General features: G+C 40.6%; 1 protein-coding gene across 6 annotated transcripts in view; it reads right to left on the bottom strand.

Moving 5' to 3' along the window:
* The window catches only part of lrch1.S (leucine-rich repeats and calponin homology (CH) domain containing 1 S homeolog), a 123331-nt gene that overhangs the window by 58239 nt on the left and 37880 nt on the right, over positions 1 to 27212 (bottom strand). For all 6 annotated transcript variants that reach the window (XM_041584360.1, XM_041584358.1, XM_041584357.1 and 3 more), the window contains exon 2: positions 11289 to 11433. In XM_041584360.1, the coding sequence (XP_041440294.1) occupies positions 11289 to 11433 (145 nt within the window). The remainder of the gene's footprint in view (positions 1 to 11288; positions 11434 to 27212) is intronic.

The raw sequence follows: 27212 nt of genomic DNA, 5'->3' as shown, positions 1-27212 counted from the left end.
CAAAGCCTAGGAATGAACGGGAAAAAACTAATTATCAGGCTGTTCTGTAACTTCTTGCTAGCTATTTATGGAATTTGAGCCTCACAAACTGACTTAATTAACTGCAAATTGCATAGAGGGTAAATGACCCTTTTCTGCTTATGTTATGCCCATTGTGTTAAGATGTACTGTGTGTCAGCAATTCCCAGCATACCTTAATAAACTAAAAATTAGGAATCCAGGATTTGGTTCGGGATTTAGCCAGGATTCAGCCTTTTTCAGCAGGATTCGGCCAAATCCTTCTGCCCGGCAGAACCGAATCCTAATTAGCATATGCAAATTAGGGGTGGGGAGAGAAATTGCGTGACTTTTTGTCAAAAAACAAGAAAGTAAAAAATGCTGTCCCCTTCCCGTCCCTAATTAATATTTTCATTTGCATATGCAAATTAGGATTCGGTTCGGTATTCGGGCAAATCTTTCGCGAAGGATTCGGGGGTTCGGCCGAATCCAAAATAGTGGATTCGTTGCATCCCTACTTCAAATCCTTTGGGGGTGCTAGTATCTGTCATTCACAAATGATGGATGGCAGTGAAATTAACAGACATATTATAGCCCTTCAGTACAAAAAGGCTGATGTTCTACAAGTCTACTTCAATTTCTGTCTGCAAACACACAACTTCGTTTTATAACATTTCCTTTTGCATTGTGATTAACTGGATGTTTTAAATGTTGTTGTAAATTTCAGTTTCATTTTTACATTAGGGAAAATGCCAAGAAATTAAAAAAAAAAAAAAAACATTATTATACAAAGAGAGAAGTTGTGACAATTGGGATACATGCCACATTTAGCACCCAATAAGGATCTGCTGAGTTATGTGCAGTGAGTGCGCCAAAAGGAAGTTTTCTCTGTCATTACTATAAGCAACCTATAACAATAAAAGCTATTTTTTCAGTCTTGACACTTGGAACGGTCCTACACCGTCCTATACAGTTTATACAGACATGTTTCTTTTAATGCTGCCCTATGTGAATGTTATTGCTATTGCTGTTATTGCTATGCCAGGCCATAAATTACAATGTAATCAGTTGCATACAGTAACTATAGTGGAGCAGAACTCGCAAGAAAAGACAACATTCTTCCTACATTACGTTCAGTGTGCATTCCACTCAAGCTTCTCTCAGACAGACCTTCATTAAGATGACAAATATATCAGACTTCTTGCAGCATTAGAATACAATGTTAGAAAGCTGAGTTTTCTACTGTATCTGTGTAATATAACAGATTTTGTCTTTAACCCGTCAACTGCTAATGATACTGTGCCACTGAATGAGAAAACAAGTTGGATGCTGGACTGGCTACATTTTCTGGAAGTAAAAAAAGTTAAACAAAACTATTCATTTACAAGAATAAGATTAGTGCCAACATGTTCTGATAAACACTCCTTAATAGAAATCATAAAATTGTCAGTGCCATCATAAAAGATCACAAAGACTTAAAGGGGTGGTTCACCTTTAAAGTAACTTTTAGTATGTTATAGACTGTCCAATTCTAAGCAACTTTTCAATTGGTTTTCATTATTAATTTTTTATAGTTTTATAGTTATTTGCCTTTTTCTTCTGACTCTTTGCAGATTTCAAATAGGCGTTGCTGACCCCTTCTAAAAAACAAAATGCTCTGTAAGGCTACAAATGTATTGTTCTTGCTAATTTTTATTACTCATCTTTCTATTCAGTCCTCTCCTAGCCATATTCCAGAATCTTATTCAAATCAATGCATGGTTGCTAGAGTAATTTGGACCCGCGCTAATAGTTTAAAATGCAAATTGAAGAGTTGCTGAATAAAAAACTAAATAACACAAAAAAAACCACAAAGAATAAATAATGAAAACCAATTGTAAATTGTCTCAGAATATGAATCTCTACATCATACTAAAAGTTATCTCAAAGGTGAACAACCCCTTTAAATACCCTTGCAGAAAACACATCTGTTGTAGAGACCTGTCCTGGGAGTTTGCTGTGTTTGCCCATAGGGTTGTTTTTCGCTTTTATTTTCAGGCAACAATTCGGTTTATCATTTTTAACAGCACATAATTAATCAGGTAGTCAATGTAATGTAATTAGTCAGGTAATCAATAGAGATGTCGCGAACTGTTCGCCGGCGAACTTGTTCGCGCGAACATCGGGTGTTCGCGCTCGCCGGAAGTTCGCGAACGTCGCGCGACGTTCGCCATTTTGGGTTCGCCATTGTTGGCGCTTTTTTTTGCCCTCTCACCCCAGACCAGCAGGTACATGGCAGCCAATCAGGAAGCTCTCCCCTGGACCACTCCCCTTCCCTATAAAAACCGAAGCCCTGCAGCGTTTTTTCACTCTGCCTGTGTGTGCTGAAGAGATAGTGTAGGGAGAGAGCTGCTGCCTGTTAGTGATTTCAGGGACAGTTGAAAGTTTGCTGGCTAGTAATCGTTTTGATACTGCTCTGTTATTGGAGGGACAGAAGTCTGCAGGGGTTTGAGGGACATTTAAGCTTAGGTAGCTTTGCTGGCTAGTAATCTACCTTCTACTGCAGTGCTCTGTATGTAGCTGCAGTGGGCAGCTGTCCTGCTTCTGATCTCATCTGCTGACTGCTGCAATAACAGTAGTCCTTGTAAGGACTGCTTTTATTTATTTTTTTGTTGTTTTACTACTACTACTACTACTACTACTATAAGAGCCCAGTGCTATTAGTCTAGCAGTGTTGGGGAGTGGGACTGGTGTGCTAATCTGCTGCTCCTAGTAGTTCAGCAGCACCAACTTTAATTTTTTTTTTTTAATATTCATTTTTTTTTTATTTTACTTTTTTTATTTTACTACCGCTGTAGTAGTGTATAAGTTGACCTTTTAGGCATTATTTGCCCTGTAGGCATTATTTGCACACTGTTTTCTTCAACCCGCCATCGAGCTGTGTGACCTTGTTCACATTCTGTCTAAATATCCATAATATTACCGTCTCCAGAAAAAACACCGGAGTCACTTTTTTCAAGCAGCCATAATATATTTTACGTAATCCGTATCCACCGCTGTAGTAGTGTATACGTTGGCCTTGTAGGCATTATTTGCACACTGTTTTCTTCAACCCGCCATCGAGCTGTGTGACCTTGTTCCCATTCTGTCTAAATATCCATAATATTACCGTCTCCAGAAAAAACACCGGAGTCACTTTTTTCAAGCAGCATTCATATATTTTACGTAATCCGTATCCACCGCTGTAGTAGTGTATACGTTGGCCTTGTAGGCATTATTTGCACACTGTTTTCTTCAACCCGCCATCGAGCTGTGTGACCTTGTTCCCATTCTGTCTAAATATCCATAATATTACCGTCTCCAGAAAAAACACCGGAGTCACTTTTTTCAAGCAGCATTCATATATTTTACGTAATCCGTATCCACCGCTGTAGTAGTGTATACGTTGGCCTTGTAGGCATTATTTGCACACTGTTTTCTTCAACCCGCCATCGAGCTGTGTGACCTTGTTCCCATTCTGTCTAAATATCCATAATATTACCGTCTCCAGAAAAAACACCGGAGTCACTTTTTTCAAGCAGCATTCATATATTTTACGTAATCCGTATCCACCGCTGTAGTAGTGTATACGTTGACCTTGTAGGCATTATTTGCACAGTGTTTTCTTCAACCCGCCATCGAGCTGTGTGAGCTTGTTCACATTTTGTCTAAATATTGATAATATTATCGTCTCTAGAAAAACCACTTGAGTTACTTTTTTTCAAGCAGCATTCATATATTTTACGTAATCCGTATCCACCGCTGTAGTAGTGTATACGTTGACCTTGTAGGCATTATTTGCACACTGTTTTCTTCAACCCGCCATCGAGCTGTGTGAGCTTGTTCACATTTTGTCTAAATATTGATAATATTATCGTCTCTAGAAAAACCACTTGAGTTACTTTTTTTCAAGCAGCATTCATATATTTTACGTAATCCGTATCCACCGCTGTAGTAGTGTATACGTTGACCTTGTAGGCATTATTTGCACACTGTTTTCTTCAACCCGCCATCGAGCTGTGTGAGCTTGTTCACATTTTGTCTAAATATTGATAATATTATCGTCTCTAGAAAAACCACTTGAGTTACTTTTTTTCAAGCAGCATTCATATATTTTACGTAATCCGTATCCACCGCTGTAGTAGTGTATACGTTGACCTTGTAGGCATTATTTGCACACTGTTTTCTTCAACCCGCCATCGAGCTGTGTGAGCTTGTTCACATTTTGTCTAAATATTGATAATATTATCGTCTCTAGAAAAACCACTTGAGTTACTTTTTTTCAAGCAGCATTCATATATTTTACGTAATCCGTATCCACCGCTGTAGTAGTGTATACGTTGACCTTGTAGGCATTATTTGCACACTGTTTTCTTCAACCCGCCATCGAGCTGTGTGAGCTTGTTCACATTTTGTCTAAATATTGATAATATTATCGTCTCTAGAAAAACCACTTGAGTTACTTTTTTTCAAGCAGCATTCATATATTTTACGTAATCCGTATCCACCGCTGTAGTAGTGTATACGTTGACCTTGTAGGCATTATTTGCACAGTGTTTTCTTCAACCCGCCATCGAGCTGTGTGAGCTTGTTCACATTTTGTCTAAATATTGATAATATTATCGTCTCTAGAAAAACCACTTGAGTTACTTTTTTTCAAGCAGCATTCATATATTTTACGTAATCCGTATCCACCGCTGTAGTAGTGTATACGTTGACCTTGTAGGCATTATTTGCACACTGTTTTCTTCAACCCGCCATCGAGCTGTGTGAGCTTGTTCACATTTTGTCTAAATATTGATAATATTATCGTCTCTAGAAAAACCACTTGAGTTACTTTTTTTCAAGCAGCATTCATATATTTTACGTAATCCGTATCCACCGCTGTAGTAGTGTATACGTTGACCTTGTAGGCATTATTTGCACACTGTTTTCTTCAACCCGCCATCGAGCTGTGTGACCTTGTTCACATTTTGTCTAAATATTGATAATATTATCGTCTCTAGAAAAACCACTTGAGTTACTTTTTTTCAAGCAGCATTCATATATTTTACGTAATCCGTATCCACCGCTGTAGTAGTGTATACGTTGACTTTGTAGGCATTATTTGCACAGTGTTTTCTTCAACCCGCCATCTAGCTGTGTGTATTATCGTTTCCAGAAAAACCAACTGAGTTTTTGTTGTTGTTGTTGTTTTTTTAAAAATAATGCCAGGCAAAGGCAGGCCGCCACGCAGAGGCCGTGCTAGGGGCCGTGCTGCTATGCAATCCTGTGGCCCTAGCAAATTTCCCAGTTTTAAAAAGCCAATGACCCTGAACTCCCAAAATGCTGAAGAGGTAGTTGACTGGCTTACACAGCACACCCCATCCTCTACCGTTTCTAACTTTACCACAACATCCTCCTCATCCTCCACTGCTATGGCCACCCCACGTAACACTTCCTCCACCACCGGTGCCCCTTCTTCACTGGGGTCAGAGGAGTTATTTTCCAATGAGTTTCTTGAACTGAGTAATGCGCAACCATTATTGCCAGAAGAAGATGAAGGAGATGAGGACCTTACACCAGATTTAATTCTGGCAGAGAACACGATAGAGATGGACATAATGAGTGATGAGGAGGAGGTCCCCGCTGCTGCTTCCTTCTGTGATGTGTCAGAAGAAATTGATGCATCTGAGGAGAATGATGATGAGGAGATTGATGTTTTGTGGGTGCCTAGTAGAAGAGAGCAAGAGGAGGGTAGTTCAGATGGAGAGACGGAGAGTCAGAGAGGCAGTAGGAGAATAAGACTTAGAAGAAGCAGGGAGGACAGCCCGCAGGGATCAGCAGGGCAACAACATGTATCGGCACCTGTGTTCAGCCGGCCAACGCACCCGCCATTGCCGCCAATACCGCCAACTCCGCCAACTTCTACTGTTACCGCCAGATCGCACACTTCCAAAAAGTCAGCAGTGTGGGATTTTTTTAATGTGTGTGCCTCTGACAAAAGCATTGTAATTTGCAATGAGTGCAGTCAGAAACTGAGCCTTGGTAAGCCCAACAGCCACATAGGTACAACTTCTATGCGAAGGCACATGAGCGGCAAGCACAAAGCACTTTGGGAGCAACACCTCAAAGGCAACAGGCAAACTAAAAGCCACACTCCTTCTGGTCCAGCATCTTACTGCTCTACCTCTGCTCTCCTTGACCCGTCTGAACCACCCTCCACTCCGCCTTCCACCTTGACCACCTGTTCCCATTCCCAGTCATCTGCCACCAGCCAAGTTTCTGTGAAGGCCATGTTTGAGCGTAAGAAGCCAATGTCTGACTGTCACCCCCTTGCCCGGCGTCTGACAGCTGGCTTGTCTGCACTCTTAGCCCGCCAGCTTTTACCATACCAGCTGGTGGACTCTGAGGCCTTCCGCAAATTTGTAGCAATTGGGACACCGCAGTGGAAGGTACCCAGCCGCAATTTTTTTTCTAAAAAGGGAATACCACACCTGTACCAACATGTGCAGAGCCAAGTTACCGCATCTCTGTCACTTAGTGTTGGGCCAAAGGTCCATATGACTACTGACGCATGGTCCTCCAAGCATGGTCAGGGCAGGTATGTCACCTACACTGCCCACTGGGTGAACTTGGTAATGGCTGGGAAGCAGGGAATGGGTAGCTCAACAACAACAGTGGAGTTGGTGTCACCGCCACGGATTGCACGCGGTTCTGCCACCACCTCTACTCCTCCATCGCTCTCTACCTCGTCTTCTTCTTCTTCTTACTCTGCTGCTGGGTCCTCCTTCTCCTCCTCCACACCTGTGCACCCCCAGCTCCCCCTAGGCTATTCGACGTGCCAGGTACGCCGTTGTCACGCTGTCTTGGGGATGACGTGCCTGGAAAGCAAAAACCATACCGGATCTGTACTCCTGTCATCTCTGCAGTCACAGGCCGATCGGTGGCTGACCCCACACCAACTGCAGATCGGAAAAGTGGTGTGTGACAATGGAAGCAATCTGTTGGCAGCGTTGAGACTAGGCAATTTAACACATGTGCCCTGCATGGCACATGTGTTAAATTTAATAGTCCAACGTTTTGTCTCCAAGTACCCAGGATTCCAGGACGTTCTCACCCAGTCCAGAAAGGTGTCGGCCCATTTCAGACGTTCCTACACAGCCATGGCACGCCTTGCTGACATTCAGCAGCGCTACAACATGCCAGTCAGGCGTTTGATTTCTGACAGCCAGACTCGCTGGAATTCAACGCTCCTTATGTTGGAACGTCTGCTGCAACAACAAAGGGCCGTCAACGAGTACCTTTTTGAACTGGGTGGTAGGACTGGATCTGCACAGCTGGGGATTTTTTTCCCCCGTTACTGGGTGCTTATGCGCGATGCCTGCAGGCTCATGCGACCTTTTGAAGAGGTGACAAATATGGTCAGTCGCACCGAAGGCACCATCAGCGACCTAATACCCTTCGCTTTCTTCCTGGAGCGTGCCGTGCGACGAGTGACAGATGAGGCTGTAGACCAGCGTGACGAGGAGCTGGAAGCGCACGATTTCTGGTCGGAATCACCAGAACGAACCCAGGCACCTGCTGCAACGCAGGGAGAGGTGCCAGAAGTGGAGTCAGAGGAGGAAGGTGGCTTTGTGGAGGAGGAGGAGGAGGACCAACAGGAGCAGGCTTCCCAGGGGGCTAGTGGTGACCTTTTGGGGACCCCTGGTCTTGTACGTGGCTGGGGGGAGGAGACCGTGGATGATGCAGTCCTTGATAATGAGGAAGCGGAGATGGATAGCTCTGCATCCAACCTTGTGAGAATGGGGTCTTTCATGCTGTCATGCCTGTTGAAGGACCCCCGTATCAAGAGGCTTAAGGAGAAGGACCTGTACTGGGTCGCAACGCTACTAGACCCTCGGTACAAGCATAAAGTGTCAGAAATGTTACCAACATACCACAAGTCCGAAAAGATGCGGCATTTACAAACCAGCCTGCAAAACATGTTGTACAATGCTTTTAAGGGTGATGTCACTTCAGGAACTCATCAACATTCCAGGGGCAGAGGTGCCAGTAATCCTGCCACGAGCACACCTGCAAGGACAAAGCCCTTTGGCCAGTCTGTAACGTCAGACATGCAAATGTTTTTCTGTCCAAGGCAGCGCCACAACCCTTCTGGATCCACCCTCAAAGAACGCCTCGACCGGCAGGTAGCGGACTACCTGGCATTAACTGCAGATATCGACACTCTGAGGAGCGATGAACCCCTGGACTACTGGGTGCGCAGGCTTGATCTGTGGCCAGAGCTGTCACAATTTGCCATGAACCTCTTGTCTTGCCCAGCCTCAAGTGTGCTCTCAGAAAGGACCTTCAGTGCAGCAGGAGGGATTGTAACTGAGAAGAGAACTCGCCTAGGTCACAAAAGTGTCGATTACCTGACCTTTATTAAAATGAATGAGGGGTGGATCTCGGAGGGTTACTGCACGCCGGAAGACTTGTTCTGACTTCTATGCAGCTGTCCTTCTCTTCAAGCCTCATGACTCCACACACAGCTGTCCTTTAGCGTCCTCCTCCTCCCTCCGCCACCGTTACAAACTAGGGTGCAAACCCTACTGGTTTAATTTTTTCTGGCCTCTGTGCTTCAGTGGCTGCAACCAAAAAAACTGGGCAAACAATGTCTACAAGGTCAACGTATGGCAAAAAATGACTATTTTCAGCATTTATATGGCATATTTTTTCTGGCAACTGTGCTTCAGTGGCTGCGTCCAAAAAAATGCATATTTTCTGCATTTATATGGCATAATTTTTCTGGCAACTGTGCTTCAGTGGCTGCGACCAAAAAAATGCATATTTTCTGCATTTATATGGCATAATTTTTCTGGCCTCTGTGCTTCAGTGGCTGCAACCAAAAAAATTTATATTTTCAGCATTTATATGGCATAATTTTTCTGGCAACTGTGCTTCAGTGGCTGCGACCAAAAAAATGCATATTTTCTGCATTTATATGGCATAATTTTTCTGGCCTCTGTGCTTCAGTGGCTGCAACCAAAAAAATTTATATTTTCAGCATTTATATGGCATAATTTTTCTGGCAACTGTGCTTCAGTGGCTGCGTCCAAAAAAACTGGGCAAACAATGTCTACAAGGTCAACGTATGGCGAAAAATTACTATTTTCAGCATTTATATGGCATATTTTTTCTGGCAACTGTGCTTCAGTGGCTGCGTCCAAAAAAACTGGGCAAACAATGCCTACAAGGTCAACGTATGGCAGTTGTTTAAAGAGAACAGTAGATTACTAGCCAGCAAAGCTACCTAAGCTAAAATGTCCCTCAAATCCCTGCAGACTTCTGTCCCTCCAATACAGAGCAGTATCAAGCAGATTACTAGCCAGCAAGCTTACTATCATCTGTCCCTGAAATCACTAACAGCTCTCCCCCTACACTATCTCTTCCAAGCACACACAGGCAGATTTTTCAGATACATTTTTGCCCTTGATCCCCCTCTGGCATGCCACTGTCCAGGTCGTTGCACCCTTTAAACAACTTTAAAATCATTTTTCTGGCCAGAAATGTCTTTTCTAGATGTTAAAGTTCGCCTTCCCATTGAAGTCTATGGGGTTCGCGAACCGTTCGCGAACCGCTCGCATTTTTGCGCAAGTTCGCGAATATGTTCGCGAACTTTTTTTCCGACGTTCGCTACATCCCTAGTAATCAATGGCACATGGATCAAAGATGCCAAGGTATCGTGACTAATCCCCTCTGGCCCCTAAAAATGCATTTCAGCCCTGGTGCTTTTTTTTTTGTTTTTAACAAAACCCTGTCCTGGAACAGAAGATACCAAATAAAAAAAGGACATATGCTTTCAACACCTAGCATCAAATGGGTCCCTTGGGGGGTGAAAAACATGTATACAAATAAAAAGGTCATTTTATTTTACTATAAGCTATAGCAATGATTAAATAATTAAAACATCTATGTCCTGCTGCCTTCCAGATTTTCTTGAACCACTACTCCCAGCACCCCTTTTCAAAGCTGATGTCTTTCCTGCAACCTTATATGTGTTGTTTTTTATCAACACGTGGAGGGAATTAACATCAGATCCAATGTTGAGCTGGAAGGTAAAAACTTAGATACCTATTGCTTTAGAACAAATACTCCATTAAAGGGGACCTGTCACCCTAAGAAATAATTTCAAATTCTTTTCTATCATGTTAGTTGAGCAAAATAAACTTTACTTACACTGTATTTATTATTTAAATTTTGTTTCCTTCTGTTTTGGAATTATACAATCACAGCAAGCAGGCAGCTGCCATTTGGTGGACACGGTTATTAAGGGAAATTGTGTATCACCCCAATATCTTGTGTATGAACCAGAATGAGGGACCTAATGTCCATGTGCAGTGCCGTACACAATTATAGAGCCTGAGGAGGGAAGGGGGAATGTGAGAAGAGCTGTGACATCTAGGAAGTGCTGAATGGAAAGTGAAAGTAATTGACTGCCCCTCCTCTATGCCACGGGCATAGAGACGGGGCAGGTAATATTTGATTGACAGTTTAGATATTTAAACACCTTTATAACAGGTATGGATGTTTTAATGGAAAAAAAATTTTCCATATTTAATTTGAAAAGGACTTCCATTATGCAGTTTTTTATGTGTAGGTGACAGGTCCACTTTAAACATTCACAGTCTTTTATCTTGCGTTGCACATGCAAAATACACCCCAAGCTTTAGATATGAAATTCATATTACCCCTTAACTGATTTATTTCATAATAATGGTACTGTAACATATGGAAATTGGAAGGTCAGACAGTGGTGGTGTCCACAATCTTCTGACAGCCGTTGCTTGTTGTGGGGATAAATAATGGGGTTTTACAGAACACGTGATATGTGAGCAAGAGAGAAAGGTCTACTCAACAAATCAGGATCAGGATTCAGGATCTGAAGCATGTCTATTGAGCTGTGGATGAATTACAATTCCAGGTGCTGCTCTGCAGTTGATGTTTTGTCTTCCCACAATGCATTTGAAAGCAGCAATAAAGTTCCAGCTTCATGTTTATTAAAAGGTAAGGAACTTTGCAATATCACAAGTAGCTGAGGAATAAACCAGTGTGATTTATATTAAAGTCAGGGCCGGTTGTTACATTTTCAATGGGAAAAAAAACCTTTGTCATCAAGTCTCATTTTTACTGACAGTTGTAACAGCCAGTTTGTCACCTGTCCTCATAGCTGACATAGCACTGTCCAAAGCCACAACCTCTAAGCAATCTAAGCTACTTTAAAAAGTACTAGGCAAGAAAATAGCACTTACCCAATGTTTAAATATGTCAAAATTTGCAGATTTACAAAGGCATGGGGAATCATTTTGATACAGTTATGGTACAAATTCAGCGCTTCCAGTGACACAAACCGACACACTTCCACAGGAACTTCAGTCAACCTGTTTCTTGAAAAATCTGGAAAAGAAAAACAGAAAGGGAAACATTAAAATCAAAATTCAAGTTAGGGCAGGGCTAGGCATTTTAGGGAAGATCTGGCTCCCCTTTTGTCTTAATGAAGGGATTATTCTAAAGACAAATCTGATAACGCAAGATCTACTGTTAACAGTACAAGTGAGATACAAACATGAAGAATGTGACCTAAGGTAAAAAAAAGTAACGACCCTCCGTTATGGAAGCATCATTATTTTTCAGTAGGACAAGGTGGCAACATTGAGGGGCAGATTTATCAAAATGTGAGATTAGAACTCACCACAGAAAAACTCACTTTCTATTAATTCTGATTGAATTTTTAAAAGCATATTTATAAAATGGTGAACTCCATTGATAAATATGATTCTAAAATTCCTATAGGAATGAATAGAACATGGGTGAGTTTTTCTGTGGTGAGCTGTAATCTCACACTTTGATAAATCCGCCCCATAATGTTACTGTATGTATCGTTGTAAGAACCAGTGACAACATAAAATGAAAATATTTTATTAACATTTAGGGTTCATTTTTGAACATACTTAGATGCTTAACTGCATCAGTGCACTTTGCACTAATTATTTCCCAATTACTTTTTGACATTACGGGGCAAATTTACTTATGGTCGAATATCGAGGGTTAATTAATTAAATATCGAAGTCGAAGGATTTACCAGAATTCGTTCGATCGAACGATTAAATCCTTCGAACGATTTTTTTTTTACCAAAAAAAGAAAGCAAAGCCTATGGGGACCTTCCCCATAGGCTAACATTGACTTCCGTAGGTTTTAGGTGGCGAACTAGGGGGTCGAAGTTTTATTTTTAAAGAGACAGTACTTTGGCTATCGAATGGTCGAATAGTCAAATGATTTTTAGTTTGAATCGTTCGATTCAAAGTCAAAGTCATAGTCGATGGTCGCAGTAGCCCATTCGATGGTCGAAGTAGTCAAAAAAAACATTAGAAATTTGAAGTTTTTTTTATTCTATTCCTTCATTTGAGCTAAGTAAATGGGCCCCTACTTGTCAATTTACTGCTACTGGAAACTGCACTTCTGCGGTTTAGCACCTATGTTTATAATTGAGCCCTTATATTGGTTTGTCCAGCATCTGACAATTAAATTTTCCTTTGCATTAACAGTTTTATTTTTTTTTTTTTTGTAAGTCTTTATTTTTCAATTTTCAAGGGTACAGAAGAAAAATGGGGAGGGGGGTAAAAAGGCATATGAAAAGCATAATAGTAATAAGCATAAGAGTAATAAGCAGTAACCATATTAGCATAGTATGCCGTTGTATACTTTATATAAAAACAAGATATTCAATCTTGCCAGTGCTTATCATATCATCCTATCATCACATACATTTTCATTGCTGTTCCACTAGTCTCTATGCTACTGCTGATTGATAAAGAGGGGGGGGGAGGGGGGGAGGTTGTAATAGGGGAAGGGAAAATATGGGGGGGGTAAAAGTTGGAAGCAGGTAGTAACATTAGCTATATCTTCATTCTTTACTACATCTGTATTTGTATTTAGTTGAATTCAATTTAATTTCCACTGCATGGACCTATCTGTAATCTTTGTACAATTTGGTACAATTTAATTATCTCTAATCTGAAGTATATTCCAGTCTTTCCATATTTTTCGAACTTTTTCATAGAACCATTCTTTATAGATGTCATCTCCTCCATTGTCTTTGTGTTTTCCACTTCTCTTATCCAGTCGATTCTCTGCGGTGATTTTGTGGTCTTCCAATATTTTGGGATAACTATTCTGGCTGCTTGTAATAAGTGTATGATCAACTTGTCTTGTATTACTGCTCCTGTAAATTGGTTTAAGTTTAGAATTACAGTTTCTATGCAATTGGGGAACATTTGAGGTCTTAATTTGTTAATTACTTTAAATATATCTTTCCAGTATTGAGTTAGTTTTTCGCATGCGTACCAGATATGGCTATGTGTTCCAGTCTGAGTCTCACATCTCCAGCATTTCTCTGATGCCGTATCATAAATTTTATGAAGTTCACTCGGTGTTCTGTACCATCTGCTTATCAGCTTGTAGTTTGCTTCTTGAGTCCTGATCGATCTAGACCCTTTATGGGCAAGTGTCATAATGTTTTTCCAAACTTTTTTGTGTATTTTTAGCTTGAGTTCTTTTTCCCATTTGGTCTTAAACCCCATCTCATCATCATCACTTTTGTACTCTATCAGAAATTTGTAGAATTTTGCAATGGGGTGTACTAATGTATTTTGGTTTAGCATTTTTTCTAGATCTGTCTGGGGTCTGGTTATTTTCTCTATACCGACCGACTTTACGTAATTAGATATCTGGATGTAGTTCCAAAAGTCTCTTGGGTGGGTTCCCCATCTCGAGTGAACTTTGCTCAAGGGAAGTAGTTTCTTTCTTTTAATGAAATCACTAAGTTTCGTAGGTTTGTCTTTCCATCTTGCCCACCTATCTAACTGTCCTTTCTCGCAACTGGGGGGGAAGCCTGGGTTATCTAACAATTCCATATCTGGAGAAGGGAATGGTGCCGCTTTATAATTCTTTTGCAGTTGGTGCCACACTTCCAAAGTTGCCCCTATTGTGGGGTGTAGTTTTAATGGCTTTGGGATGTCGTCATATTGTACATGAATGGCGTTTCTCAGGAGAATGTGGGACTCGTATTGTTCCACCTCTTTCCATAGTTTGAAATGTTGTTCTTGCTTCCATAGCCACATTCTATGAAGATGGACTGCATAATAATAATGTATCGGGCTAGGTAAGGTTATTCCTCCATCTGGCTTTGTTTTAATTAGATATGCTTGTTTTATTCTAGGTTTCCCCTTTTTCCAGAGAAATTTTGTGAATATTGAGTTCAACATTTTGAAGAATCGTTGTGGTAATTTGATGGGTATCATCTGGAACAAATACAATATTTTAGGCATTATCATTGTTTTCAATATATTGAGTCTGCCAAACCAAGATATGGTTTTTTGGGACCATTCTTGTAGTAGGGTTTGTATTTCTTTTACCAACGGGATGTGATTTTCTTCATATAATTTATTTGGGTGAGAGGGTAGCTGAATTCCTAGGTATCTAATTGTTCTGGTGCTCCATTTGAATGGAAAGGCTTTTTCCAGTCGTTTAGCTTGCTTTTCTGGTATGTTGACATTTAATATTTCCGACTTGGAGAAGTTTATTTTGAAGTTTGAGACTTCACTGAAATTTTTGAATTCTGTTACCACTTTTGGGAGGGTGGTTTCTGGGTTAGTAATCGTTAACAGTAAATCATCAGCGAAGGCCGCTGCTTTATGTTCTTGTGTACCTAGTCTGATGCCTGCTATTTCCTTATTGTGTCTAATAGATGATATTAAGGTCTCCATCGTTAAGATGAACAATATAGGAGACAGAGGGCACCCCTGCCTCGTTCCATTGGTTATCTCAAAGGGAGGTGACAGTATGCCGTTGACCTTGATTCTGGCATGAGGGGAGTGATATAGTGCCATAATTTTTGATATTAGCTGAGGGCCAAAACCAAAAGCTTGTAAAGACAATTTTAGGAACGACCAGTCCACTCGATCAAAAGCTTTTTCCGCATCTGTTGTTAGCATTAGTAAAGGGATTTGTTTGCGTATAGAGTATTGCATCAGGTTGATAAGTTTAGTTGAGTTGTCTTTTCCTTCTCTTCCTTTCACAAAGCCTGTTTGTTCTGGGTGGATTAATCTCGGGATGATGGATTGTAATCTGTTGGCGATCATTTTTGCATATAGTTTCTGGTCCAGATTTATTAGTGAGATAGGTCTGTAACTGCCGCATATGGATGGATCTTTGTTCGGTTTGTGCAAAACTGTAATCTGTGCTTCTTGGGCTTGTTTATGGAAGTGTTTCTGATCCGTTATGGAATTAAAATGTTTTAGCAGTGGTGGTACTATAAGTTGTTTAAATTCTTTAAAGAAACCTGCGCTGTATCCATCAGGTCCCGGGCTTTTGTTTGGTGGGGCATCTTTGATTACTTTTAGTAGTTCTTCTACTGAGAAGGGGTCTTCTAGTCGTTTTTGTGCCTCCAGCGGTATCTTCGGTATCTGTGACTTTCTTAAATATTTCTCTATTTTTTCTAGTTTGCTATGATTTTGCGGTCCTGGATTTAGATTGTACAGTGAACTATAAAATTCCTGGAAACATTTTGCAATCCCTGGGTAAGTATGGTATATGTTTTGTCTAGCGTCTTTCATTTGTGATATAAAAGTTTTGTTTTTTTGGGCTTTTATTATTTTTGTCAGTAATTTGCTTGGTTTGTTTCCCATTTCATAATACTCTCTCTTACATCTCAAATATGCTTGTTCCGAAAACTTATCTAATAATTGTTTCAGTAGAACTCTTTTATTCTCTAACTCTCCTTGTATTTTTCTGGATAATGATTCTTTATGGCTGTTTTCTAGGGTTTGTATGTCTTGTAGTAATGTTTTTATTTTGTTTTCATGTTCTCTTTTCAATTTAGAACTCAGTGCAATTAAGTTGCCCCTAGTGACTACTTTTACTGTTTCCCAAAGAGTCGATGGGTCTGTCCCAGGTAAGTCATTGTATTGCAACGTATCTTTTATGAAATCGGAAATGGTATCTCTGTTTTGTTTATTAAGCAACACTCTTTCATTAAATTTCCATATAAACGATTCTTTCATGGTGTCCGGGAGGGCAATCTTAGTGATATATGGGGCATGGTCTGAGAGAATTATCGGACCTATCTGTATATCCTTAATCAGATGAAGCCATTTCTGATTTATAAAAAAGTTATCGATTCTCGAGTAACAGTTCCTTGGATAGGAGAAAAATGTATAGTCTTGGCTTTTCGGGTTTCTTGTTCTCCATATATCTACCATTGTAAGTTGGTTGAGACATGTTTTCATTTTCTTTATTGCTCTATAGGTGATAGACGATTTTTGCGTGGAACAATCTATGAGGGGGTTAAGGGTGGCGTTTAAGTCTCCTCCTAATAGGATGATACCCTCTGCAAACTCTGTCAGATGAGATGTTATTTCTTTCACATATTGTGTTTGAGCATTGTTTGGTACATACATCGAGCATAGGGTGCATAGTACATTAAATAATTTTGCCTTCACCATAACATAGTGACCTTCAGGGTCTGCTTTGGAGTCTACTAGTGAGAATGGTATATCCTTGTGAATTAATATTGCTGTACCTTTTACCTTCTTGTCCGGATTAGTGCTCTGGAAAACCTGCTTATACCATCTATTTTGTAATATTGACTCATGGTTTCTCTTGATGTGAGTCTCCTGTAAATAGATGATTTTAGCCCCTTGTCTATGGCAGTTATTTAGGATTTGTGCTCTCTTTTTTGGTATGTTGATCCCATTAACATTTTGGGACCATAGTGTTAATATCATATTACGTCCCATATTTGCAGTTGGTTCTATTGCGAAATATACTCATCCTGCTTCCTTGTAGTGGGGTTAGGTAGGGTAACTGTGTAACGTAAATTAACTCCAACTTTTTAATAACTGGGGAATAACTCATATTCGATTGTATGAACAATGTCTATGTCTGTTTCTAGTGGGTCGGAACTGCTTCACCGCACTGCTATACTGCGGTCGACCACTGTGGGGGGGGGGGTAGTGGTTTTTGGGCTCAGAAGATTAAATCTGTTAACATGTGGGATATCCCACTGACCTTTCCTGTATTTTATATGTTCTTAGAAGGACATGTTTAACGAAACCATATAGTAAACCTGCAATATTCAAACCTTATAATATATATATATACGTATTCAAAAACAACATATTAACATCATGTAATCATATAGTAAAAGATACTTAAAGTTCTTGAAACGGCAGGTTGGTTTGCTTGCGAAATCGTGTATTCAGGTGTCCGCCCAGTCCTTGTTTGGGGTTCTTTTGTTTGGTGTGTAGTTTTTGACTGCTCTGCTGCGTGCTGTCTTTGGTGTTCTCTGTATCTGTGGAACATCATGCCACACATTGTCCATCTCTTGGGTATCCCCTATTTGGGCAGTCTCTGCTTCATGCCATCCTGGTATGTGTATTTCTTCTAGATGAAACTTGTCCAGCATCTCTTTAGTATCCTCTGGGTGGCGAATGGTAGCTTGTTTTCCTTCTTTGCTAGCTGTCAGGCTGAAGGGGAAACCCCACCTGAATTGTATTCCTTTTTGTTTCAGTTGGTCTGTTAGAGGTTTTAGTTGCTTCCTTTTAATCAGTGTAGTTAGTGAGAGGTCTTGTAGGAGGATTATGTTGTTGTCCCCAAATGTAAGTTTTTTCTTCATCCTGGCTTTAACTACAATCTCCTCCTTCATGGGGAAATCATTTATGCAGCACAAAATGTCTCTCGGTGCCTCTGGAGGTACATTCCGTGGCTTAAATACCCTGTGCGCTCTGTCAATAGGGATCGCAGTGTTGGGATCTCTTTCAAGTACGCCATTAAAGATTTGCAGGAGGGTAGGCACTATCTCCTCTTTTGTGATGGATTCAGGAACCCCCCGCACTCTAATATTATTCCTGCGACTTCTGTTTTGTAAGTCTTCAATATGTCTGTTTAGTCCCGCTATCTCTCTTTCTTGTTTAGATATTACAGAGTTAAGTTGTTTTTGATTACTCACTATTTTCGTTTGGTTTCTTTCCAGTGTGTCGGTTCTGGCGCCCATGCTTTCCAGCTCGTGTCGGATGCCTTGGAGATCCGTTCTAATCTCCTCCGTCATCGAGTGAAGCATTGCTTTAATATCTTTCTTGGATGGCAATTGTCTCAGGTAAGCTTGCATGTCCATTGTACTGTCCGTGTCACTTTCTGCGTCAGACGAATCTTGCAATTGGTAATCCGCGGCCTCCCTGGTCTCCCTCTCTCCGGGCCTAGCGGGCGCCATCTTGGATTGTAGCGTGTCTCTGTTTTTCTTGCAGAAAAGTGTTGGAATGTCTTTTTGTTGCCCCGACTGCTTCGGGGTCTTGTTGGGCTCTTTAGTCGGTCGGGTGCCTTGTGATTTACCCATGTCCTTGGGTTATTGTCTCGGTCAGTGGGCTATATCTGAGCGGAGCTCACTCTGATGCGACCATGCCCTTGCAGCGCTAGCCACGCCCCCTAACAGTTTTATTTTTATGACTTTTTAAATAATATTATATGTGACCCTTATTCTGTCCATTTTTATTTCTTATTATTTTTTATTCTCTCCTGAGAGATGGACACACACAGAGATGAAATTCACAGACTTTATATACACGTAAATATTATACATATTCATTTACTATACAGATTATTTGCTGTAGGCTGTCAAGGGTATGTTTGACTGGCTATTTGTATACGCATATACTCCACACAATAAAGATACTTTATCACTTTGGTGACAGCGCCGATTCTTGCCTAAGGGCTGCCTGAATTGGCTCCTGCAATGCCGCCCCCCCCTCGCCAACTTACCTGTCGGGAGGGGAGGCAGGAACACTAATGCAACTGCGCTCTCTCGCATTAGTAAAGCCGAAAAAAGAGCCGGAAAATTTCGGCTCTTAAAAGGTACCAGGAGCGGCTTTTTGCCGTCCCTGGAAACCTCTCCGACGTTGCCGCCTGAGGCAAGCGTCTCAGCACGCCTCATTGGTGGTGCGCCCCTGGTGAGTGATAATTTGATCAGAAACAGGAAGTAGTGTTCTGTTCTGTTAGACATTCAGTCACTCCAGCCTTTATAGATTTCATTTTTGGCTAACTATATTAGAATTTTTTTATATTTTGCACAGCCTCTCTTTACCCAATTTTTATTTTTATACTTAACAATTCGTTTAAAGGTTCTCTTGTACAGGTACATCGTTTTTGGCTAAAGGATTTATTTGCAATTTAAGATAAATCTCATAATTCAACAGCCTAAAAGCCAGAACTTTTCAAAAACATGAATGCATGAATAGAGTGAAGATTTATACTCAAATGTACAGCTAATTTATTTCATGTATTTAAACTACAGGGTTACTTGACTGTTCTAAATATTATTATTAATTATTAATTGCTGAAGCTGCAAATGTACAAACTGTTGGATAGTTCACACTGGCATATTGCTAATAAAATGGATCAATCGACTTGTTTTTTTTTTTTTCTCACAAGATGACATTTAGGAGCAGACTTATCACAGTGTGAATTTAGAACTCATCACAGAAAAACTCAACCATGTTTTTAGAATCTTATCAATGGAGTTCAATTTTTGATAAATATCCTTTTAAAAATCCCAAAGGAATGCATTGAAAGTGAGTGAGTTTTATTGTGGTGAGTTCTAATCTCACACTTTAATAAATCTGCCCCTTAGCAGATGAACTGGTTGTAAAAAATGGCTTTTTATTTTGCCAAGAAATCTGATTAGCACTGTGATAGAGAGAAGGGTCTGTTTCACATGTAACTTGCACAGGAGGGACTTTTTTATGAGACGGTTTGCAGAGTATGTTTGGTGAAACTGTACACTTTCCTATAATGTAATATTTACTAATTGTACTACACTGTTTCTTACTGTCAAATTATTATTATTATTATTATAACAACAACAACAACAACAACAACAACAACAACAACATGTATAACCTAATATTTACTAGTAATGAACCCACACAGATTGTATCATCTTGAATATTTGTTTTTCTAATGAGACATTAAAGATAATATAGATGACAATAAAGATAATATAGATGAATAAAACTTAAAATCACTTTCGTTCTATTCCTTCCTCCATTGCCCTCTTGAAAACCCCTCCTATTTTCTCCATAAATCTCTAGTGCAATATGTCTCTTTCTTTAAAGAGGGCACTACAATTGGAATGGCAAGAGCAGGATGTTAAAAGCTAAAACTTCGACCCTGATTTGTTTATTTCATTCCTAGTTATTACAAGAGATGGGAAACATGACTGACAAAAAAAGGGCCAAAAGGAGTTTAACTGGTATCCAAATATGACAGTCATCCCTTGTAGGAACTCATAAAATAGTTTTCACTACAGTCTTATTAACAACAACAATTTTTTTCCATAATGTAAAACTGTCAAAGCAACAGCTCATTCCTGGGGTAGCAGGAGTTTTAGATTAAAAAAAATTATTTATATATATATAAGGTATGGTCTTTCTCCTCCCAAAGAAAATACCCTTTTTCGCTTAGGTAGGACTGATGCATGGACACTGCCTTGGCGGGGCGCATCAGCTTATGCATACTTTGTACAAACCATGTAACCAAAAGTGTCTCTTTTTGTCAAATTCAGATAAGTTCTCTTTAATCCAATTGTTCCTTAAAGTTGTATAATGATAGTGTTGGGTTAATTTGTTTAGTTCAGTATATGATATAAGCCACACACCCATGCACCAGACTGATTTCAATTGCAACACATGGATGAGCTGCATTTTTTGTTTTTGTATATTCTATAAAGGAAAGTGGCTTTCCCTTTAATGCTTGCTCTCCCAACCCCCGCCCCTCTAAACACAGTCCTACAGATTACTTAAAAGCCCATAATGCTGAATGTTTCTTTGGAAGAGGTCATGCCAAATAAAGAGAGAAGCAGGTATGGTCTTTCTCCTCCCAAAGAAAATACCCTTTTTCACTTAGGTAGGACTGATGCATGGACACTGCCTTGGCGGGGCGCATCAGCTTATGCATACTTTGTACAAACCATGTAACTAAAAGTGGAGTTTAGGAAGAAGTCAGCAAGCACTCCGGAAACCTCTTGTAGTGAGTAAAAGTTATTGCTTTATTTCAAAATACATTAAAACCATTGCATCCTGACGCGTTTCGTATCTAAGCGATACGTAGTCATAGGCATAATTTCACAGAAACTTCTAACGGCTTTTTAAAGGAGTTTTTAGGAAATGACATCATCCTACACTAGTAATTCGATCAAAGCCGGTATTTAGCGTTCATTGGAAACTCCTGTTATTAACTATTTCAAAACTGTAGTACACCTTAAAATGCCGTTTTTAAACAAATAATTTTAAAACCTTTATATTATAAGGAAAAAATGTTATTGAAACAAAGCTCATCAAAGAAATAGAACCTAAGAGAAATAAATATATAATAATATAATAATGGTGTAGTATAATAATCAATTCCGTTGAAAACCAAAGAATTAGATTGCTTCACGCTTAAATCATTTTTCTTTCTTTTTCTCTTTTTTTAAATATATATATATAATAAATCCATAGGATTTCAGAGCATATTTGATCAATTAAAATTCTTTTTAGTAACTCATTTATTTTCGGCAAACATTTTAAGCCAAAGCTCTGTGCGGTTCTATATAGTTAATGAATTTTACTCAGATGGAAACAACTTAACGAGGATAACTAAGGAAAAACTAAGGAAACAATGTAGATCAAAACTGAAGTTGTAGCTAAAAAATTGAAAGCGTAGCGATCTTGGTTACTAGCGTGATATGTACTTATAATTAAACATAACTTTTCAAAGAATCAGTTTTAGAGGCTTATAGTATCAAGAAATGAGACATACTTAAGGAATAGTCAAGAATTTTTAAGCAAATAAACATATAAAAATAAAAATAAATATAAAATTAAAATAAAAATAAAAAGTTCAAAAAATAGTGATAAAGTGTTCAGAAAAAAGGGGGGGGGAGAGAGGACTCACACCAGGGTAGTCAAGAGCCTAAACATGACAGGCTATATCAAATCTGAAATTGAGACCTGTAGGCTGTCGAGTCCCTAGTGTGAAAATCCAAAAAGCTTCTCTATGGAGAAGTTTCTCCATTAAGTTCCCTCCTCTATACGCAGGCTCAATTTTTTCTATACCCTGAATATCCAGATATTTGATGTCTCCATTGCCACATTCAAGAAAATGTCTCGAAACTACTGAGGAATTTCTCTGAGATGTTATATGATTAATATGCTCCCTCATTCTATTCTTTAAATTTCTGGAAGTGCACCCGACATATTGTATGCCACATTTTGAACAACTAAGTAAATAAATAACAAACTTAGTGTTACAATTTATGAAATGATTCATTTTAAAGGATTTGCCTGTGCTGTTACTTTTAAACTCCTTAGATACTAAAATCCTTTCACATGTAACACACCTATTTGCACCACATTTATAGGTGCCTTTCGTTTGTAACCAGGTTCCTCCTTTTACTTTGCCTGGTACAGCACTAGGTGCCAATAGGTTACCTAATGTAGGTGCTCGTCGTGTGACGAATTTACAACCATCCTTGAGAATGTTATGCAGACTTACATCATTGAACAAAATGGGTAAATTATTCTCAACAATTGTTTTGATCTTCTGATATTGCCTGCTAAAGGAAGTAATAAACATAGGTTTATCCTTTATTTTGTCGTTATCACTATCTTTATTTCTTGCTTTTTTATGATCATTCAAAAGGGTCATTCGGTCAGTCCTGAACGCTTTTAGAAAAGACGATTCCAGAAGATTAAAGGAATAGTTTCTCTGAAGGAGACGATTTTTTAGATCAACCGATTTTTTAACGAACTCTTCATCCGTACTACAATTTCGTCGGAGTCGTTGAAATTGTCCGAATGGTATGGCTTTGAAAACATGTTTTGGATGGCATGAGTCAGCTCTGAGTAGTGTATTACCTGCAGTCTCCTTCCGAAACACTGTACTTACTATTTGCCTACTTCTATGGGTAGAGATGTCGCGAACTGTTCGCCGGCGAACTTGTTCGCGCGAACATCGGGTGTTCGCGCTCGCCTGAAGTTCGCGAACGTCGCGCAACGTTCGCCATTTTGGGTTCGCCATTGTTGGCGCTTTTTTTTGCCCTCTCACCCCAGACCAGCAGGTACATGGCAGCCAATCAGGAAGCTCTCCCCTGGACCACTCCCCTTCCCTATAAAAACCGAAGCCCTGCAGCGTTTTTTCACTCTGCCTGTGTGTGCTGAAGAGATAGTGTAGGGAGAGAGCTGCTGCCTGTTAGTGATTTCAGGGACAGTTGAAAGTTTGCTGGCTAGTAATCGTTTTGATACTGCTCTGTTATTGGAGGGACAGAAGTCTGCAGGGGTTTGAGGGACATTTAAGCTTAGGTAGCTTTGCTGGCTAGTAATCTACCTTCTACTGCAGTGCTCTGTATGTAGCTGCAGTGGGCAGCTGTCCTGCTTCTGATCTCATCTGCTGACTGCTGCAATAACAGTAGTCCTTGTAAGGACTGCTTTTATTTATTTTTTTGTTGTTTTACTACTACTACTACTACTACTATAAGAGCCCAGTGCTATTAGTCTAGCAGTGTTGGGGAGTGGGACTGGTGTGCTAATCTGCTGCTCCTAGTAGTTCAGCAGCACCAACTTTAATTTTTTTTTTTTAATATTCATTTTTTTTTATTTTACTTTTTTTTATTTTACTACCGCTGTAGTAGTGTATAAGTTGACCTTTTAGGCATTATTTGCCCTGTAGGCATTATTTGCACACTGTTTTCTTCAACCCGCCATCTAGCTGTGTGACCTTGTTCACATTCTGTCTAAATATCCATAATATTACCGTCTCCAGAAAAAACACCGGAGTGACTTTTTTCAAGCAGCATTCATATATTTTACGTAATCCGTATCCACCGCTGTAGTAGTGTATACGTTGACCTTGTAGGCATTATTTGCACACTGTTTTCTTCAACCCGCCATCTAGCTGTGTGACCTTGTTCACATTCTGTCTAAATATCCATAATATTACCGTCTCCAGAAAAAACACCGGAGTGACTTTTTTCAAGCAGCATTCATATATTTTACGTAATCCGTATCCACCGTTGTAGTAGTGTATACGTTGACCTTGTAGGCATTATTTGCACACTGTTTTCTTCAACCCGCCATCTAGCTGTGTGACCTTGTTCACATTCTGTCTAAATATCCATAATATTACCGTCTCCAGAAAAAACACCGGAGTGACTTTTTTCAAGCAGCCATAATATATTTTACGTAATCCGTATCCACCGCTGTAGTAGTGTATACGTTGACCTTGTAGGCATTATTTGCACACTGTTTTCTTCAACCCGCCATCTAGCTGTGTGACCTTGTTCACATTCTGTCTAAATATCCATAATATTACCGTCTCCAGAAAAAACACCGGAGTGACTTTTTTCAAGCAGCCATAATATATTTTACGTAATCCGTATCCACCGCTGTAGTAGTGTATACGTTGACCTTGTAGGCATTATTTGCACACTGTTTTCTTCAACCCGCCATCTAGCTGTGTGACCTTGTTCACATTCTGTCTAAATATCCATAATATTACCGTCTCCAGAAAAAACACCGGAGTGACTTTTTTCAAGCAGCCATAATATATTTTACGTAATCCGTATCCACCGCTGTAGTAGTGTATACGTTGACCTTGTAGGCATTATTTGCACACTGTTTTCTTCAACCCGCCATCTAGCTGTGTGAGCTTGTTCACATTTTGTCTAAATATTGATAATATTATCGTCTCTAGAAAAACCACTTGAGTTACTTTTTTTCAAGCAGCATTCATATATTTTACGTAATCCGTATCCACCGCTGTAGTAGTGTATACGTTGACCTTGTAGGCATTATTTGCACACTGTTTTCTTCAACCCGCCATCTAGCTGTGTGAGCTTGTTCACATTTTGTCTAAATATTGATAATATTATCGTCTCTAGAAAAACCACTTGAGTTACTTTTTTTCAAGCAGCATTCATATATTTTACGTAATCCGTATCCACCGCTGTAGTAGTGTATACGTTGACCTTGTAGGCATTATTTGCACACTGTTTTCTTCAACCCGCCATCTAGCTGTGTGTATTATCGTTTCCAGAAAAACCAACTGAGTTTTTGTTGTTGTTGTTGTTTTTTTAAAAATAATGCCAGGCAAAGGCAGGCCGCCACGCAGAGGCCGTGCTAGGGGCCGTGCTGCTATGCAATCCTGTGGCCCTAGCAAATTGCCCAGTTTTAAAAAGCCAATGACCCTGAACTCCCAAAATGCTGAAGAGGTAGTTGACTGGCTTACACAGCACACCCCATCCTCTACCGTTTCTAACTTTACCACAACATCCTCCTCATCCTCCACTGCTATGGCCACCCCACGTAACACTTCCTCCACCACCGGTGCCCCTTCTTCACTGGGGTCAGAGGAGTTATTTTCCCATGAGTTTCTTGAACTGAGTAATGCGCAACCATTATTGCCAGAAGAAGATGAAGGAGATGAGGACCTTACACCAGATTTAATTCTGGCAGAGAACACGATAGAGATGGACATAATGAGTGATGAGGAGGAGGTCCCCGCTGCTGCTTCCTTCTGTGATGTGTCAGAAGAAATTGATGCATCTGAGGAGAATGATGATGAGGAGATTGATGTTTTGTGGGTGCCTAGTAGAAGAGAGCAAGAGGAGGGTAGTTCAGATGGAGAGACGGAGAGTCAGAGAGGCAGTAGGAGAATAAGACTTAGAAGAAGCAGGGAGGACAGCCCGCAGGGATCAGTAGGGCAACAACATGTATCGGCACCTGTGTTCAGCCGGCCAACGCACCCGCCATTGCCGCCAATGCCGCCAACTTCTACTGTTACCGCCAGATCGCACACTTCCAAAAAGTCAGCAGTGTGGGATTTTTTTAATGTGTGTGCCTCTGACAAAAGCATTGTAATTTGCAATGAGTGCAGTCAGAAACTGAGCCTTGGTAAGCCCAACAGCCACATAGGTACAACTTCTATGCGAAGGCACATGAGCGGCAAGCACAAAGCACTTTGGGAGCAACACCTCAAAGGCAACAGGCAAACTAAAAGCCACACTCCTTCTGGTCCAGCATCTTACTGCTCTACCTCTGCTCTCCTTGACCCGTCTGAACCACCCTCCACTCCGCCTTCCACCTTGACCACCTGTTCCCATTCCCAGTCATCTGCCACCAGCCAAGTTTCTGTGAAGGCCATGTTTGAGCGTAAGAAGCCAATGTCTGACTGTCACCCCCTTGCCCGGCGTCTGACAGCTGGCTTGTCTGCACTCTTAGCCCGCCAGCTTTTACCATACCAGCTGGTGGACTCTGAGGCCTTCCGCAAATTTGTAGCAATTGGGACACCGCAGTGGAAGGTACCCAGCCGCAATTTTTTTTTCTAAAAAGGGAATACCACACCTGTACCAACATGTGCAGAGCCAAGTTACCGCATCTCTGTCACTTAGTGTTGGGCCAAAGGTCCATATGACTACTGACGCATGGTCCTCCAAGCATGGTCAGGGCAGGTATGTCACCTACACTGCCCACTGGGTGAACTTGGTAATGGCTGGGAAGCAGGGAATGGGTAGCTCAACAACAACAGTGGAGTTGGTGTCACCGCCACGGATTGCACGCGGTTCTGCCACCACCTCTACTCCTCCATCGCTCTCTACCTCGTCTTCTTCTTCTTCTTACTCTGCTGCTGGGTCCTCCTTCTCCTCCTCCACACCTGTGCACCCCCAGCTCCCCCTAGGCTATTCGACGTGCCAGGTACGCCGTTGTCACGCTGTCTTGGGGATGACGTGCCTGGAAAGCAAAAACCATACCGGATCTGTACTCCTGTCATCTCTGCAGTCACAGGCCGATCGGTGGCTGACCCCACACCAACTGCAGATCGGAAAAGTGGTGTGTGACAATGGAAGCAATCTGTTGCAGCGTTGAGACTAGGCAATTTAACACATGTGCCCTGCATGGCACATGTGTTAAATTTAATAGTCCAACGTTTTGTCTCCAAGTACCCAGGATTCCAGGACGTTCTCACCCAGTCCAGAAAGGTGTCGGCCCATTTCAGACGTTCCTACACAGCCATGGCACGCCTTGCTGACATTCAGCAGCGCTACAACATGCCAGTCAGGCGTTTGATTTCTGACAGCCAGACTCGCTGG

The sequence above is a fragment of the Xenopus laevis genome, chromosome 2S, assembly GCF_017654675.1.
Source record: "Xenopus laevis strain J_2021 chromosome 2S, Xenopus_laevis_v10.1, whole genome shotgun sequence".
Classification (NCBI taxonomy): Eukaryota; Metazoa; Chordata; class Amphibia; order Anura; family Pipidae; genus Xenopus; species Xenopus laevis.
Note: the sequence above shows the minus strand (reverse complement) of the source record. Positions and strands in the feature narration are given on the sequence as shown.